Source organism: Aptenodytes patagonicus, chromosome 27, assembly GCF_965638725.1.
Source record: "Aptenodytes patagonicus chromosome 27, bAptPat1.pri.cur, whole genome shotgun sequence".
Classification (NCBI taxonomy): domain Eukaryota; kingdom Metazoa; phylum Chordata; class Aves; order Sphenisciformes; family Spheniscidae; genus Aptenodytes; species Aptenodytes patagonicus.
Window position 1 is genome coordinate 136000 of NC_134975.1, and position 11525 is coordinate 147524.

Below are 11525 nucleotides of genomic sequence, written 5' to 3' on the forward strand. Positions count from 1 at the left end.
CAATAATCCCTTCCGAAGCCCCGATCCTCGGGACAGACCGTGCCGGCAAAGACCGTGAACACCGTGGCCCCAGTCCAAGCGCTCGGCTCTTTGCCCCGTCCTCGTTCCCAGCCCCACGTGGCTTTTTTTCCCCCGCAGATGCTGCCTCGTCTATGAACGGTTTCCCTTCTGGCGTGCGGCGCCCAGATGGATCCGATGCTTTTGTAATAATAACCGGGGCTGGGAGATGGGGAAACTCGGTCGCGCTGTCCCCTGCGGAGCTGCCCATAACGTACCAATCGTGGGAGCGACCTTTCAGCCCGAGCCGGTCGTTCCCGTGCCTCCGAGATCTTCAAGCCCCCTCCGAGATTGTGCAAGTTTGAAACCGTATCGGAAAAACGCCCTCGGCTAAAAGTGGCAGAAGGGAGCGGGGACTGCAAACAGTTCCTTGCCTCGAGCCCCGCGACCGTGGCTCTCCCTGCCCTTCGCCAACCTCTCGTCCCAAATTCCGCCTCGACTCGCCCAGCGTCAAGTCGCTCTGCAACCCAAGGCAGGCAGAAAGCCGCCCCCCCCCTCAGATAACGTGCTTGGCGGGGGTTTTGCTAATGACTGGTTCACGGGTTAATAACATCTCGAGGAATGGGCTTTGCTATTTTTGGGACCCGCCGGTGGATGCGTGTTAACGAGTGCTTGGGTTTGTCCCACTTGGTTGGGGGACGGGGGACGGGGGGGACTGAGGGACGGGGGGGGGGGTTGCTACCCCGAGAGATCTTTGCGGCTCCCTGCTGCTTTTCTTCTCTTTCAACCCCGTGAGGCTATTTAAGTCTTCAAGCTCTTTTAATAAAGGTAAGATCTGAGCCCACGTTGCCTGCGGATGCTCCCCTTCCCTAATTAAATGGGAGGGGCTCTGCCTGTCACCTTTGGGTCCAACCCTTGGCCGCTGCCCAAGGCTGTCACCCATCGCACAAGCCATAAACGCCCAGCCCTGGGAGTGGGGGTATGTTTCTATGTCCCCTTAGCTGAAAAATACTTGCGATGCCGCAAGAAGCGCTGCCGGCTACCCAGATTATCGCTGCCGGAGCGTGGCAGCCGGACGCAGAGGCCGAGCGATGCCGCATCGGGCTCCCTCTGTTGTCGGGCACTGACAGCGGCGCCGGAGGGAGGTGAACCCACTGGCCTGCCTCTCGCGGGCCCAAGATTTCTTTCACCTGAAAGCACAGAGCAAACGGCAAGGTGGCGGCGCTGACGGGACCTTATTGCACCCGGTCCTTGCCTAAAAGCACCCAAATGGGTTATAAACTGTCCCGGGAAGCCGTCACCCGGCAGTCGAGGGCAGGAGCGGGTTGATGGGGGTTTAATAATCGATTAGCAAGGTGACGGGGACGCTGGCTGCAGCGGCCCCGGGGTTGTTTCAGTCCCCGTTTCCCTGCGCCTCTTTCTGACGCTTTCCCTGTCCCTGCAGTCATCCTGACGGACGAGGAGGTTCAGAGGAAACGCGAGATGATACTGAAGCGCAAGGAGGAGGAAGCGCTCAAGGAGAGCCTGAAACCCAAACTCTCGGAGGAGCAGCAGAAAGTCATCGACATCCTCCTCGAGGCTCATCGCAAAACCTACGACCCCACGTACGCCGACTTCACCAAGTTTCGGGTACGTCCAGGGGACGCCGGTCTCGATTCCCGCGCGCGGGACCAAGCGGTTTCTGCCCAGACGCACCAAACCCGTTTCATCCCGCGCCTCCTCGTTAGAGAGGAGTCAAAAATCCCGGTGCAAAAACCTCGACGCTGTCGGCGGCAGGCAGACGACCGCCACCAAATTGCTCTCCCGGCCCCGTTCCTCATGTCCTGCTCTCTCTTCCAGCCCCCCGTGAGAAGCAACCCTAGCAACAGGGGGGCAGCGAGGTCCTCCTCCATCCTCACCCAGGACTTGTCGTCGGAGGACTCCACCGACCTCTTTGGCTCCGATGCCTTCAACACGTTTCCAGGTACCACGCTCGCCTCTCCGTAGGCGACGGGGGGGTAGAAACGCGGCAGCTTTACCTAAGTCTGGCCGTTCAGAGCCTTGTTTTACCCCTTCTGGGGAGCTAATTTAACTGTAAGACCCTCCTGGGGGGGGGGGCGCGTTGCAAAAGCTTTTTGCGAGCAAAAAGCATTAAGTGCTTGGCTGGATGGCGGCCCCGCAGACCTTTGTGCGTCTGAGCCCTCCGGGACGGCCGAGAGGAGCGTGAACGCGGACGCCGGGCTGCCTCGTCGCCGCCCTGGCTGCGGTTAGACTTGATCACAGCACGGGAGAGGAGTTAAAAGGCCCCAGTGCAAAAATCTCGATGCTGTTGGCAGCCAGGGGACGACTGCTCTCCCAGCCCCGTTCCTCACCTCCTGCTGTCCGAACACAACGCGAAGCCCCCCCCCCCCCCCCCCCACCCCGGCAGGGCGGATGCCATTCCTGCCGCGGGCCGGCGTCGTTCCCCTCGTCCGTAACGTCTCGCCTACAATCGAGGTGCCCTCTGACCGTCTCCCTCTCTCCAGAGTCTGTGGAGCCTCAGATGTTTTCGAACCTGGTCCTCTCCGAGGAGAACGATGAGAGCTCCTCCATGAACATCGACTTCTCCCACCTCTCCATGCTCCCGCACTTGGCCGACCTGGTCAGCTACAGCATACAGAAGGTGATCGGCTTTGCCAAAATGATCCCGGGATTCAGGTGAGACGTTTGCTCCCAGATCCGACGGCGGCGGCGGCGGCCGTTTTCCGCTCCTGGGAATCCCGTCCTACCCTTCACAGCCAGATCGTTTTTTCTCTGTTTCATCTTCGCAGCTGCCCCTCAGGCTCTGTTCCCTTCCCAGGTCTGTTCCTACTTTCACGTTTTCCGTCTCCCCTCCTTCCTGTGGGGTTACTCCTCTCCTATTTTACCCTGATTCACCCAGACTCTGTCCGCAAAATGCTTGAGCTCCTAAGAAAGGCGCTCGAGGCCGTGTTGAGCGGTCCCATCCCGGTTTGCGAAGGGCCTCGGGTCCCGTTTAACTCCAGGCTGGTGCCCCGGGGCGCTGGGTGGTGCCACTCAGTAAACGTAGCTGCAGAAATACCTGCTGCTTAATTACGTAGAAACCCGGGGGTGAGGGAGAAGCTGGGGTGCCCCCAGCGAAGGGACCGGGTTACCGATGGAGAACGTGATGCATGGGCGGCGTGGGCTGTTCCTTTGCTCACCGGACAGGTCTCACGTCACCCTCTTTCCCCCCCCCCCCTGCCCCAGGAACCTGGCAGCAGAGGACCAGATCGCCCTGCTGAAATCCAGCGCCATTGAGGTGATCATGCTGCGCTCGAACCAGTCCTTCACCCTCGAGGACATGACGTGGACCTGCGGCAGCAACGACTTCAAGTACCGGATCAGCGATGTCACCCAAGGTAAAGGCTGCCGGGCGCTCTCCTGCTCGCTGCAGGCGAAGAAACGTCATCCCGGCCTTAAATTCAGGTGCAAAAATCCCGTGCCGAGTCGTCTGGAAGCAGGGACGTGTTGGCAGGTTGCACGGCTGGGGGAAGACGGCAACACCCGGCAGCTCGGCAGCGCCGCGGCTGGGCCGAGACCCCCGTCCCGGCGTCAGCCGTGCTCTGTTTATCTCCCAAGCCCCGCGTTGCATCCTGCAGGCTGACCCCGATGGCTGGAAAGAGCCGTTAACTCCCGAAGGAGAGCAAAGCCGGAGCGTGGCTGTAGCTCAGAGCTGTCTCCGGCCCCTCTGCCCCGCGGCAGGGGTCGAGTTCAGTTTGCTCCGAGCTGCCGTGAGGGCTGGAAAGCCGCTGCCGCTGCTCCGCAGCCAGGATGCCCTTCTGCTAGGAAAGGTGGTGAATCCTGCCCTAAACCTCCCCGGCTTTGGGATTTGGGGACCAGCACGGAGAACAGGGTGCGGAGATGATCGATACGGACCTTAAATCTCTCCCTGCGCTTGGAAGAGCCTTTAGAGTAACCCGGGGCTGCCGAGATCCTCGGTGCAAGGGCAGAGATCCCCCAGCGAGATATCCCAGGAGAAGCAGAGCGAGCGGCGCGTTGGGGACCGGGCGCGGGGCAGCCGGCACCCACTTGAAGGCAGGAAAAGAGATCTGCTTGCAGAGGGGGCTCTGGGCGCGGGAGGGGGGGTTTGTGATGCTTGTTGCAGGACACGGGGCCAGCGTGGAAGTGATGACAGGGAGGCAAAACGTCTGTAGGTTAATTGTCTTTATAGCTTTTCAGAAGCAGCAAAATCTGCTCCATAATCTCCGGCTTTAGAGGAACTACCGGGGAGAAAAGGACAGTTAAAAACCCACCGGGGTTTAAGCTGTCTCAAAAGTCGTCTTCCGCTGTCCCGGCTCTCTGAAAGAGGAGCTGCTGAGCTCCGTGCTCATCCCTCAGCTGCGGGAGATCTTATTCCGGAGCGGGCCGTGCTAAAGGTCCTCTCTTTTCCCAGCTGGCCACAGCATGGACCTGCTCGAGCCGCTCGTGAAATTCCAGGTTGGTTTGAAGAAGCTGAACCTTCACGAAGAAGAGCACGTGCTCCTCATGGCCATCTGCATCCTGTCCCCAGGTAGGAGGACGCTCATCCCCGAAAGGTCACTTAACCTGCCAGGTTTTGGCCGCATCCCCGAAAACGTCACCTTTCCCTGCCTCTCCGTCACGGCCGGCTGGGAAAAGGGAAGGGAATCGCCCTGCTGCCTCCCTTGGGTGTTTTCCTAGATCGCCCAGGCGTGCAGGACACCTCGCTGGTGGAATCCCTCCAGGATCGCCTCTCGGAGATCCTCCAGACCTACATCCGCTGCAGGCACCCTCCTCCCGGCAGCCGCCTGCTCTACGCCAAGATGATCCAGAAGCTGGCCGACCTACGGAGCCTGAACGAGGAGCACTCCAAGCAGTACCGCTGCCTCTCCTTCCAGCCCGAGCACAGCATGCAGCTCACGCCGCTGGTGCTCGAGGTCTTCGGCAACGAGATATCCTGACTCCGGCCGCGGGGTTGAGCACCCGCCGGTAAAGGGATAAGTCAGCCCTGGCTTCCCTGAGGCAGCGAGCGGAGGGACGTGACCCTGGGCGGGAGTTTTGTACATAGACGGTTCGGTTTCACACTACTGGAGGTCCTGCTTTGTCTTCTCGTCCGCGGCGGATGAGGTTCGCTCGCCGCGGAGAAGCGACAGACCCAGAATCCCCGTGGTTTGCCCCCCTACTCCACGAGCAGCTTTTCCGCTTCCCTGCCCTCCGCGAGAGCTGACTTATCCCTTTACGGATAGTTTGAGGCTGGGCTGCCTCGAATCACTTCTTTCTTGACCCGAAAAGAAGGAAGGAGAAGTGCCGGGGTGTTTTTGTTGGGGGGGAGAGGGACTCGCGGCGTCGCTGAGCTGTCGCCGCCGTCCTCCGCTCCCCTCCGAAAATCTGCAACGCTCGCCCCCCACCCCCCCCCCCCCACCCCCTACCCCTTTCAAAAATGGAGACGCCGATTGAATTCCCTGCCAGAAAATGCCGTGGGCTCTGTGTGTGTGTGTGTGTCGTCCCCCTCCACGCCTGACCAGGTACAACCACCCCCGTGAGCCGCTGGGGGACGGGGGCGAAGCCGAAGGCGTCCGCGGCGGCCCCGAGAGGGGGAATTTGTCCTCGGCCCTCGAAGGAACCAGCCGGACACCCTGTAATTTGCCGTTCCCCCACACTACCGCCCGGCTTTGGGGAGGCAGGGGCTGCCTCGGGGTGACTCCTCCGCTCTCTCAGAGCTTGAACCCCATTCCTGCGGCTCTCGGGCGGGACCCCCGCCATGTCCACGGCGTCCCCGTCCCCCCCGTCCCCCCCCCCCAGCAGCCCGTGACCCCATGGCGGTAACGAGCGGGCTGCCAGCTTGCCTTCAGCACCTCGCCGGGCTGGAAGCGGGTACCGGAGGCTGCTCCGTGCCGGTACCGGTGGAGCGACCACCCCCCCCCCCCGGGGTGGGGGGGTTTGGGAACAGGGGGACTCCTGCCCCCCCCCCCCCCGGGGAAGAGCCATCGCGGCCCCCCCGGGCTCTGCAGAGTGTCTGGGGGGCCGGGTGCTGCTCCTTGCAAATAAACTCTTGCTTGGGAGCGGTGCCTGGGCTGGGTTTTTTTTGGGGGGGGGGGGGGGTGTCCGTCTGTCCCTGTGTGGGCTGTGCAGGACCGTGTCTGTCTGTCCTGGGGGGGAGGGGGGGGGCGCTGGCGGAGGGGTCCGCGTGGGCCGGGCAGTCCCTGTGCCCACGGCCGTGGCTGTGTCCACGAGTGTCTGTGTCTCCGGGGGGGGTGTGTGTGTGTGTGTGTGTGTGTCCGTGTCCCCCCCTCCGTGTCCGTCCGTCCGTCCGTCCCCGGCGCCCGCCTGTCCCCCGTCTCGCCCGGACGGGGGCGCTCTCTCCGGGCAGCCCCGCCTTAGCTCCGCCCCCCCCACGGCTCCACGCAGGGCGCATGCGCAGCCCTGGCCGGGTGGGGTCGGGAGGGGCGGGCCGGCGCGTGCGTAATGACGCTGAGGCGTGTGCCGAGAGGCGTGAGCTGGCGCATGCGGGCGGCGGAAGGGCGGGGACCAGGGTGAGATGGCGCATGCGCAGAGCAGAAGGGCGCGGACTGGGCGGGGCCGGCGAAGGTGCGGGGCGGGGTCACGGGAGCAGGGCGCGGCTGACGCATGCGCAGTGCAGAGGGGCGAGGGCTGGGCGGTGCCAACGCATGCGCAGAGCGGCGGGGAGGGGTGGGGCGGGGCTGGCGCATGTGCAGACTGAACGCGGGCAGGTGCTTCTGGAGAGGTTGGCGCATGCGCCGTACAGCAGCGGCGGGAAGGCGGTGCAGCGCGTGCGCGGCACCGTGGAGGCGCGGGGAGGGGGGGCCGCGCATGCGCAGTGCGATGCGAAGCGCCCCGCGCGCCCTCCGCCTCATGGCCGCGGCCGTGGGCACCGGGAGCGGGGCCGGCACCGGGCCCAAGCGGCCGCGGCCCGAGCCCGCCCTGCGCATCGGCACCCACGACGGCACCTTCCACTGCGACGAGGTGCTGGCGTGCTACCTCCTGCGCCTCCTGCCCCGCTACCGGGTAACGGCCCCGGGGGCACCGTGCGGCGGGATCGGTATTGCGGCCTGCTCGGGCCCCCCTGCAACCGGGCCGTCTCCCTCCCGGGACCCCTGCAACGGGACAGGGACACCGTGCAACGCCCCGACCCCTGCCCGCCCTCGAGCCCCGGGTCCCTCCTCGGGGCCACCCTTTAGGTGCCCAGTCCCCCTTCGGGATCCCCCGTTACCTGGGGGCATCTCTCGGGGTTCCCGGTCGCACCTGGGGGCCCCCCTTCGGGTCCCCAGACTCACTTGGGGGTCCCTGGTCCCACCCAGGGGCCACCCTTAGGTCCCCAGTCGCACCTGGGGGCCCCCCTTCGGGTCCCCAGACTCACTTGGGGGTCCCTGGTCCCACCCAGGGGCCACCCTTAGGTCCCCAGTCGCACCTGGGGGCCCCCCTTCGGGTCCCCAGACTCACTTGGGGGTCCCTGGTCCCACCCAGGGGCCACCCTTAGGTCCCCAGTCGCACCTGGGGGCCCCCCTTCGGGTCCCCAGACTCACTTGGGGGTCCCTGGTCCCACCCAGGGGCCACCCTTAGGTCCCCAGTCGCACCTGGGGGCCCCCCTTCGGGTCCCCAGACTCACTTGGGGGTCCCTGGTCCCACCCAGGGGCCACCCTTAGGTCCCCAGTCGCACCTGGGGGCCCCCCTTCGGGTCCCCAGACTCACTTGGGGGTCCCTGGTCCCACCCAGGGGCCACCCTTCGGGTCCCCAGTCCCACCTGGGCGTCGCCCTTAAGTTCTCGGTCCCTCCTCGAGGTCCCTGCTCTCACCAGGGGCAGCTCTCGGGGGGTCCCCGGTCGCTCTTGGGGACCACCCTGGGCTCCCCAGCCTCACTCCACCCCTCCGGCAGGACGCGAAGGTGGTGCGGACACGGGACCCCCAGCGCCTGGCCCAGTGCGACGTGGTGGTGGACGTAGGGGGTGAGTACGACCCCGAGCGACACCGCTATGACCATCACCAACGGTGAGGACACCCCCCACCCCCCCCCCCACGTCGGACGCCGGGGTCCCCTGGATGCCGGGGGTCCCTCGGGGCTGACCCGGCAGCCCCGCAGGTCCTTCACGCAGTCCATGCGGAGTCTCCGGCCCGACAAGCCCTGGACCACGAAACTGAGCAGCGCCGGGTTGGTCTACTGCCACTTCGGCTCCCAAATCCTCGCGGGGCTCCTGGGGCAGCCGGAGGACGGCCCCGTTGTGACGGCGCTCTACGATAAGGTACCGGGGGAACCGGGGAGGGTCGGGGTGGGGGGGGTGGGCTCTAACCCCGCCAGCGCCACCCAGCTTTTCTCCAGGGCTTCTCCTTGGGTGGGGGGTCACCCCGTAAAAGAGCGCTCTGGGGAGGGGGACCCCATAAAAGAAGGGACCGGTTTGTTCCGGCTACTGGTGCGCAGCTGGGCTCCCAGCCGGGCTGACCCCCCATGTCCCCCGCTCTGTCCCCAGCTGTATGAGAATTTTGTGGAGGAGATCGATGCCATCGACAACGGCATCGCGCAGGCGGAGGGGGAGCCCCGCTACGCCCTCACCACCACCCTCAGCGCCCGCGTGCACCACCTGAACCCCGCTGGAACGACCCCCACCAGGACACCGAGGTGGGGACGGGGAACGGGGGGGGGGGGCAGCATGGGGCCACCCCCGTTTGGGGCCACCCGGCTCGGGGCCACCGCTGACCCTCCCTCTGCGTCCCCAGGCGGGCTTCAAGCGGGCGATGGAGCTGGTCGGGGGCGAGTTCATGGACCGGCTCGACTACTACCACCACGCCTGGCTGCCCGCGCGGGCGCTGGTGGAGGAGGCCATCCGGCGACGCTTTGAGGTACCCACCGTGCCGGTTCTGGGGGGGGGGTGTGTCTGAAAGTTTGGGGGGGGGGGGGGGTGGGCGGCATTGGGGTGAGGGGAGGCCAGGTCCCCTCGATATAAACCTCCCTGCATGGCCCAGGGTGCCCCTTGCACCCCGTATCCCTACTCATGGCCGCGCACCCCCTCCTGTGCACCTATGTCCTTACAGCTGGCCGTGCCCCCCCTCCTGTGCCCCTATACCCCCGTGCACCCCCACTTCTGCTCCCCTATACCCCTACACGCGGCTGTGCACCCCCTCCTGTGCCCTATATATCTGTACGCGCCCGTATCCCCACGCATGGCCGCGTACCCCACGCCCCATATCCCTGCACGTCGCCCACCTGCACCCTAATATCCTCATGCGCGCCCCTCCCCGTGCACCCCCACATCACCGTGCACGATCGCCCGCCTTCCCGTGCTCCCCCACACCCCCCTTGTGCACCCCGATCTTCCCCGCCCGCTCACGCACCCCCAGAGCTCCCTGCGCAGGCTCGGCAGATGTACGTGGGTGGCGGGGGGGGGGGGTGCGAAACTGAGGCACGGGGCGGTGCGGGGGCTGCGGGGGCAGGACCCCCGTGTGCCCAGCGTGTCGTTTGTCGTCGTGTCCCCCCCTCGCCGCCGCCGCCCAGGTGGACGCGAGCGGGGCGGTGCTGGAGCTGCCGCGGGGCGGCTGCCCCTGGAAGGAGCACGTCTTCAGCCTGGAGCAGGAGCTGGTGCTGCCCGACCCCCTCCAGCTGGTGCTTTTCCCCGACTGCGGCGGGCAGTGGCGGGTGCAGAGCGTCCCGGCGGGGCCGCGCACCTTCCAGAGCCGGTGAGACCCGTCCCCTCGCCGCGTTTCCGCCCCCCCCCCCTGTCCCCCCCCCAGGGCAGGTTTTCACCCACCGCCTCTCCCTCTTCCCCCCCCTCCCCACAGCCTCCCCCTCCCCGAGCCCTGGCGAGGCGGTCCGGGACGAGGCGCTGTCCCAGCTCGCCGGCATCCCCGGCTGCGTCTTCGTACACGCCAACGGCTTCATCGGAGGCAACCGTACGCGGGAGGGGGCCTTGGAGATGGCCCGGCGACGCTGGCGCAGCGGCAGGGGGGGGGAACAACGCAGAACGGCTGAGCCCCCTCCCGTCACGGTCACCCCAAAAGGGACCCCTTACCTAGCGTGGGGGGTTCCAGGGACTGCTGCTGGGGATGGCCGAGACCGTCCTCGCTCGGCGCGTGTAACGGGATCGCAGCGGGACACTATAAGGGAGCTGTCTGTCCGGCTGGGGGGGGGGGGGGGGGGGCCAGGCTCCCCCCGGGGGTGTCACTGCTCCCAGTCCCAGTGTTGGACTGGCGCAAACCCAGTCAGAGCCCAAACCGAGAGACTTTTTGGATCCATTTCTCCCAAGCTTGTCCCCCCGTTCCCCGATAACGTATCTGCTGCCGACGGGTTCCCCAACACCAGTAAAAACCAGTGCGTTCCCAGTGGCATTCGCTGCTCAGGCAGTGGGGGCTGGGGGGGGGTGTCAGGGTGTCCTTGGGGTGCGGGGGGGGGGGGGGAACAGGGCTGCGTGTAGCCATACAGGGTTGTAAGGGGCTGTGAATTGGGGTGCAGATGTAGGTATCGCCCCCCCCCCCCCCCCCCCCCCCCCCCGCTGGGGTCCTGCTGCCCCCACCTCCCCCCGGCACGAAACCACGCATCCGGCAGTACGAGGGAGGGGGGGACACACGACAGGCACAGAACCTCCCCCCCCCTTCGCTTCCAGCCTCCTGTCGCAGGGCGATGCGGGCGGTCTGGCTGCTTCTGCTGGCGCTGCCCAGCTCCCCCTGGGGCTGCCGGTGCCTGGGGGGGGCCCCCCCCTGGTGCTGCCCCCCGCCAGCGGCCGCAACGAGACCCTGGTGGGGGGCGGGCGGGTGCCGGATGTGGCGGTGCGGGTGGCTCGGAGCCGTCCTCGTCTACGTGGGCCGATACGTCCGGAGGAGCCGAGCCGAGACCCGGTTGCACCTCAAGTACCTGCGGGCGCTGCCCTGCGAACCACCCAGCCCTGAGGAGGAGGAGGAGGAGGAGGAGGGAGGAGGAGGAGGAGGAGGAAGAAGAGACACCCAGCACCGTTCTCTGAGGTCCCGTAGGCACGAGCCATCACCAGCAGCAAACTGGGGAGCCCCGAGGGGGTGAAGCAGCCCCAGACCTGCCCCAGCGGCTGGAGCAGGTTCGTACCCCCGTTGGTTTGCACCCCGTATCCTCGTGCCAACCCCCTCCGGGCTTGGCTCCGCTCCCCGCGCAGCCCCACGGAGGGGCTGGCTGCTGCCGTCCTTGCCCCTGCACGGGGTTTTCCCTGCCCCGTCTTGGGGTTTGGCTTTGGGAAGGATTTTGGGGGTCCTGGGGGTGTTCGCAGAGCTGAGGGTGTGGGGGGGGAGCGGGGACCCCATGCTCTCCCCATCATTTCTGTGCCCCGGGCTTTAGCAGAGCGATTACAACATAATCCCGGGGATTAACGACGTGTAATCCCAGGCTTTAATCCCAGCCTCACCATTAATCCCTACTCTGGGCAGGGGGGGTGGCCCATCTGCTCCCCACAACCGCTTCGGCGCTAGCCGGGCTCATGCGGGCTGGCATGAGCACCCAGGGCTGGAGCAGGGCCTCCCAGCACCCTTCACTGCCCGGCCGCAGCCCCAAAAGGGCCAAATTCTGGGTTTTATGGACCCACA

At 66.1% G+C, this 11525-nt stretch overlaps 2 protein-coding genes across 10 annotated transcripts in view; both read left to right on the forward strand.

The window, feature by feature from the left end:
• Positions 1–5449, forward strand: part of LOC143171410 (vitamin D3 receptor) — a 44433-nt gene extending 38984 nt beyond the window's left edge. For all 9 annotated transcript variants that reach the window (XM_076360352.1, XM_076360360.1, XM_076360361.1 and 6 more), the window contains 6 exons: positions 1442–1626; positions 1837–1960; positions 2502–2673; positions 3223–3374; positions 4409–4525; positions 4675–5449. In XM_076360352.1, coding sequence (XP_076216467.1) covers positions 1442–1626; positions 1837–1960; positions 2502–2673; positions 3223–3374; positions 4409–4525; positions 4675–4934 — 1010 coding nt within the window. In that variant the 3' untranslated portion in view covers positions 4935–5449. The remainder of the gene's footprint in view (positions 1–1441; positions 1627–1836; positions 1961–2501; positions 2674–3222; positions 3375–4408; positions 4526–4674) is intronic.
• Positions 5450–6804: 1355 nt separating this feature from the next.
• On the forward strand, positions 6805–10027 carry LOC143171417 (MYG1 exonuclease-like). Its single transcript, XM_076360369.1, is given in 10 exon segments — positions 6805–6999; positions 7867–7979; positions 8071–8230; positions 8456–8573; positions 8576–8604; positions 8703–8825; positions 9478–9659; positions 9762–9789; positions 9791–9902; positions 9905–10027. Coding segments are annotated over 10 exon segments (1107 nt in total). The 3' UTR covers positions 9952–10027.
• Positions 10028–11525: the final 1498 nt, after the last annotated feature.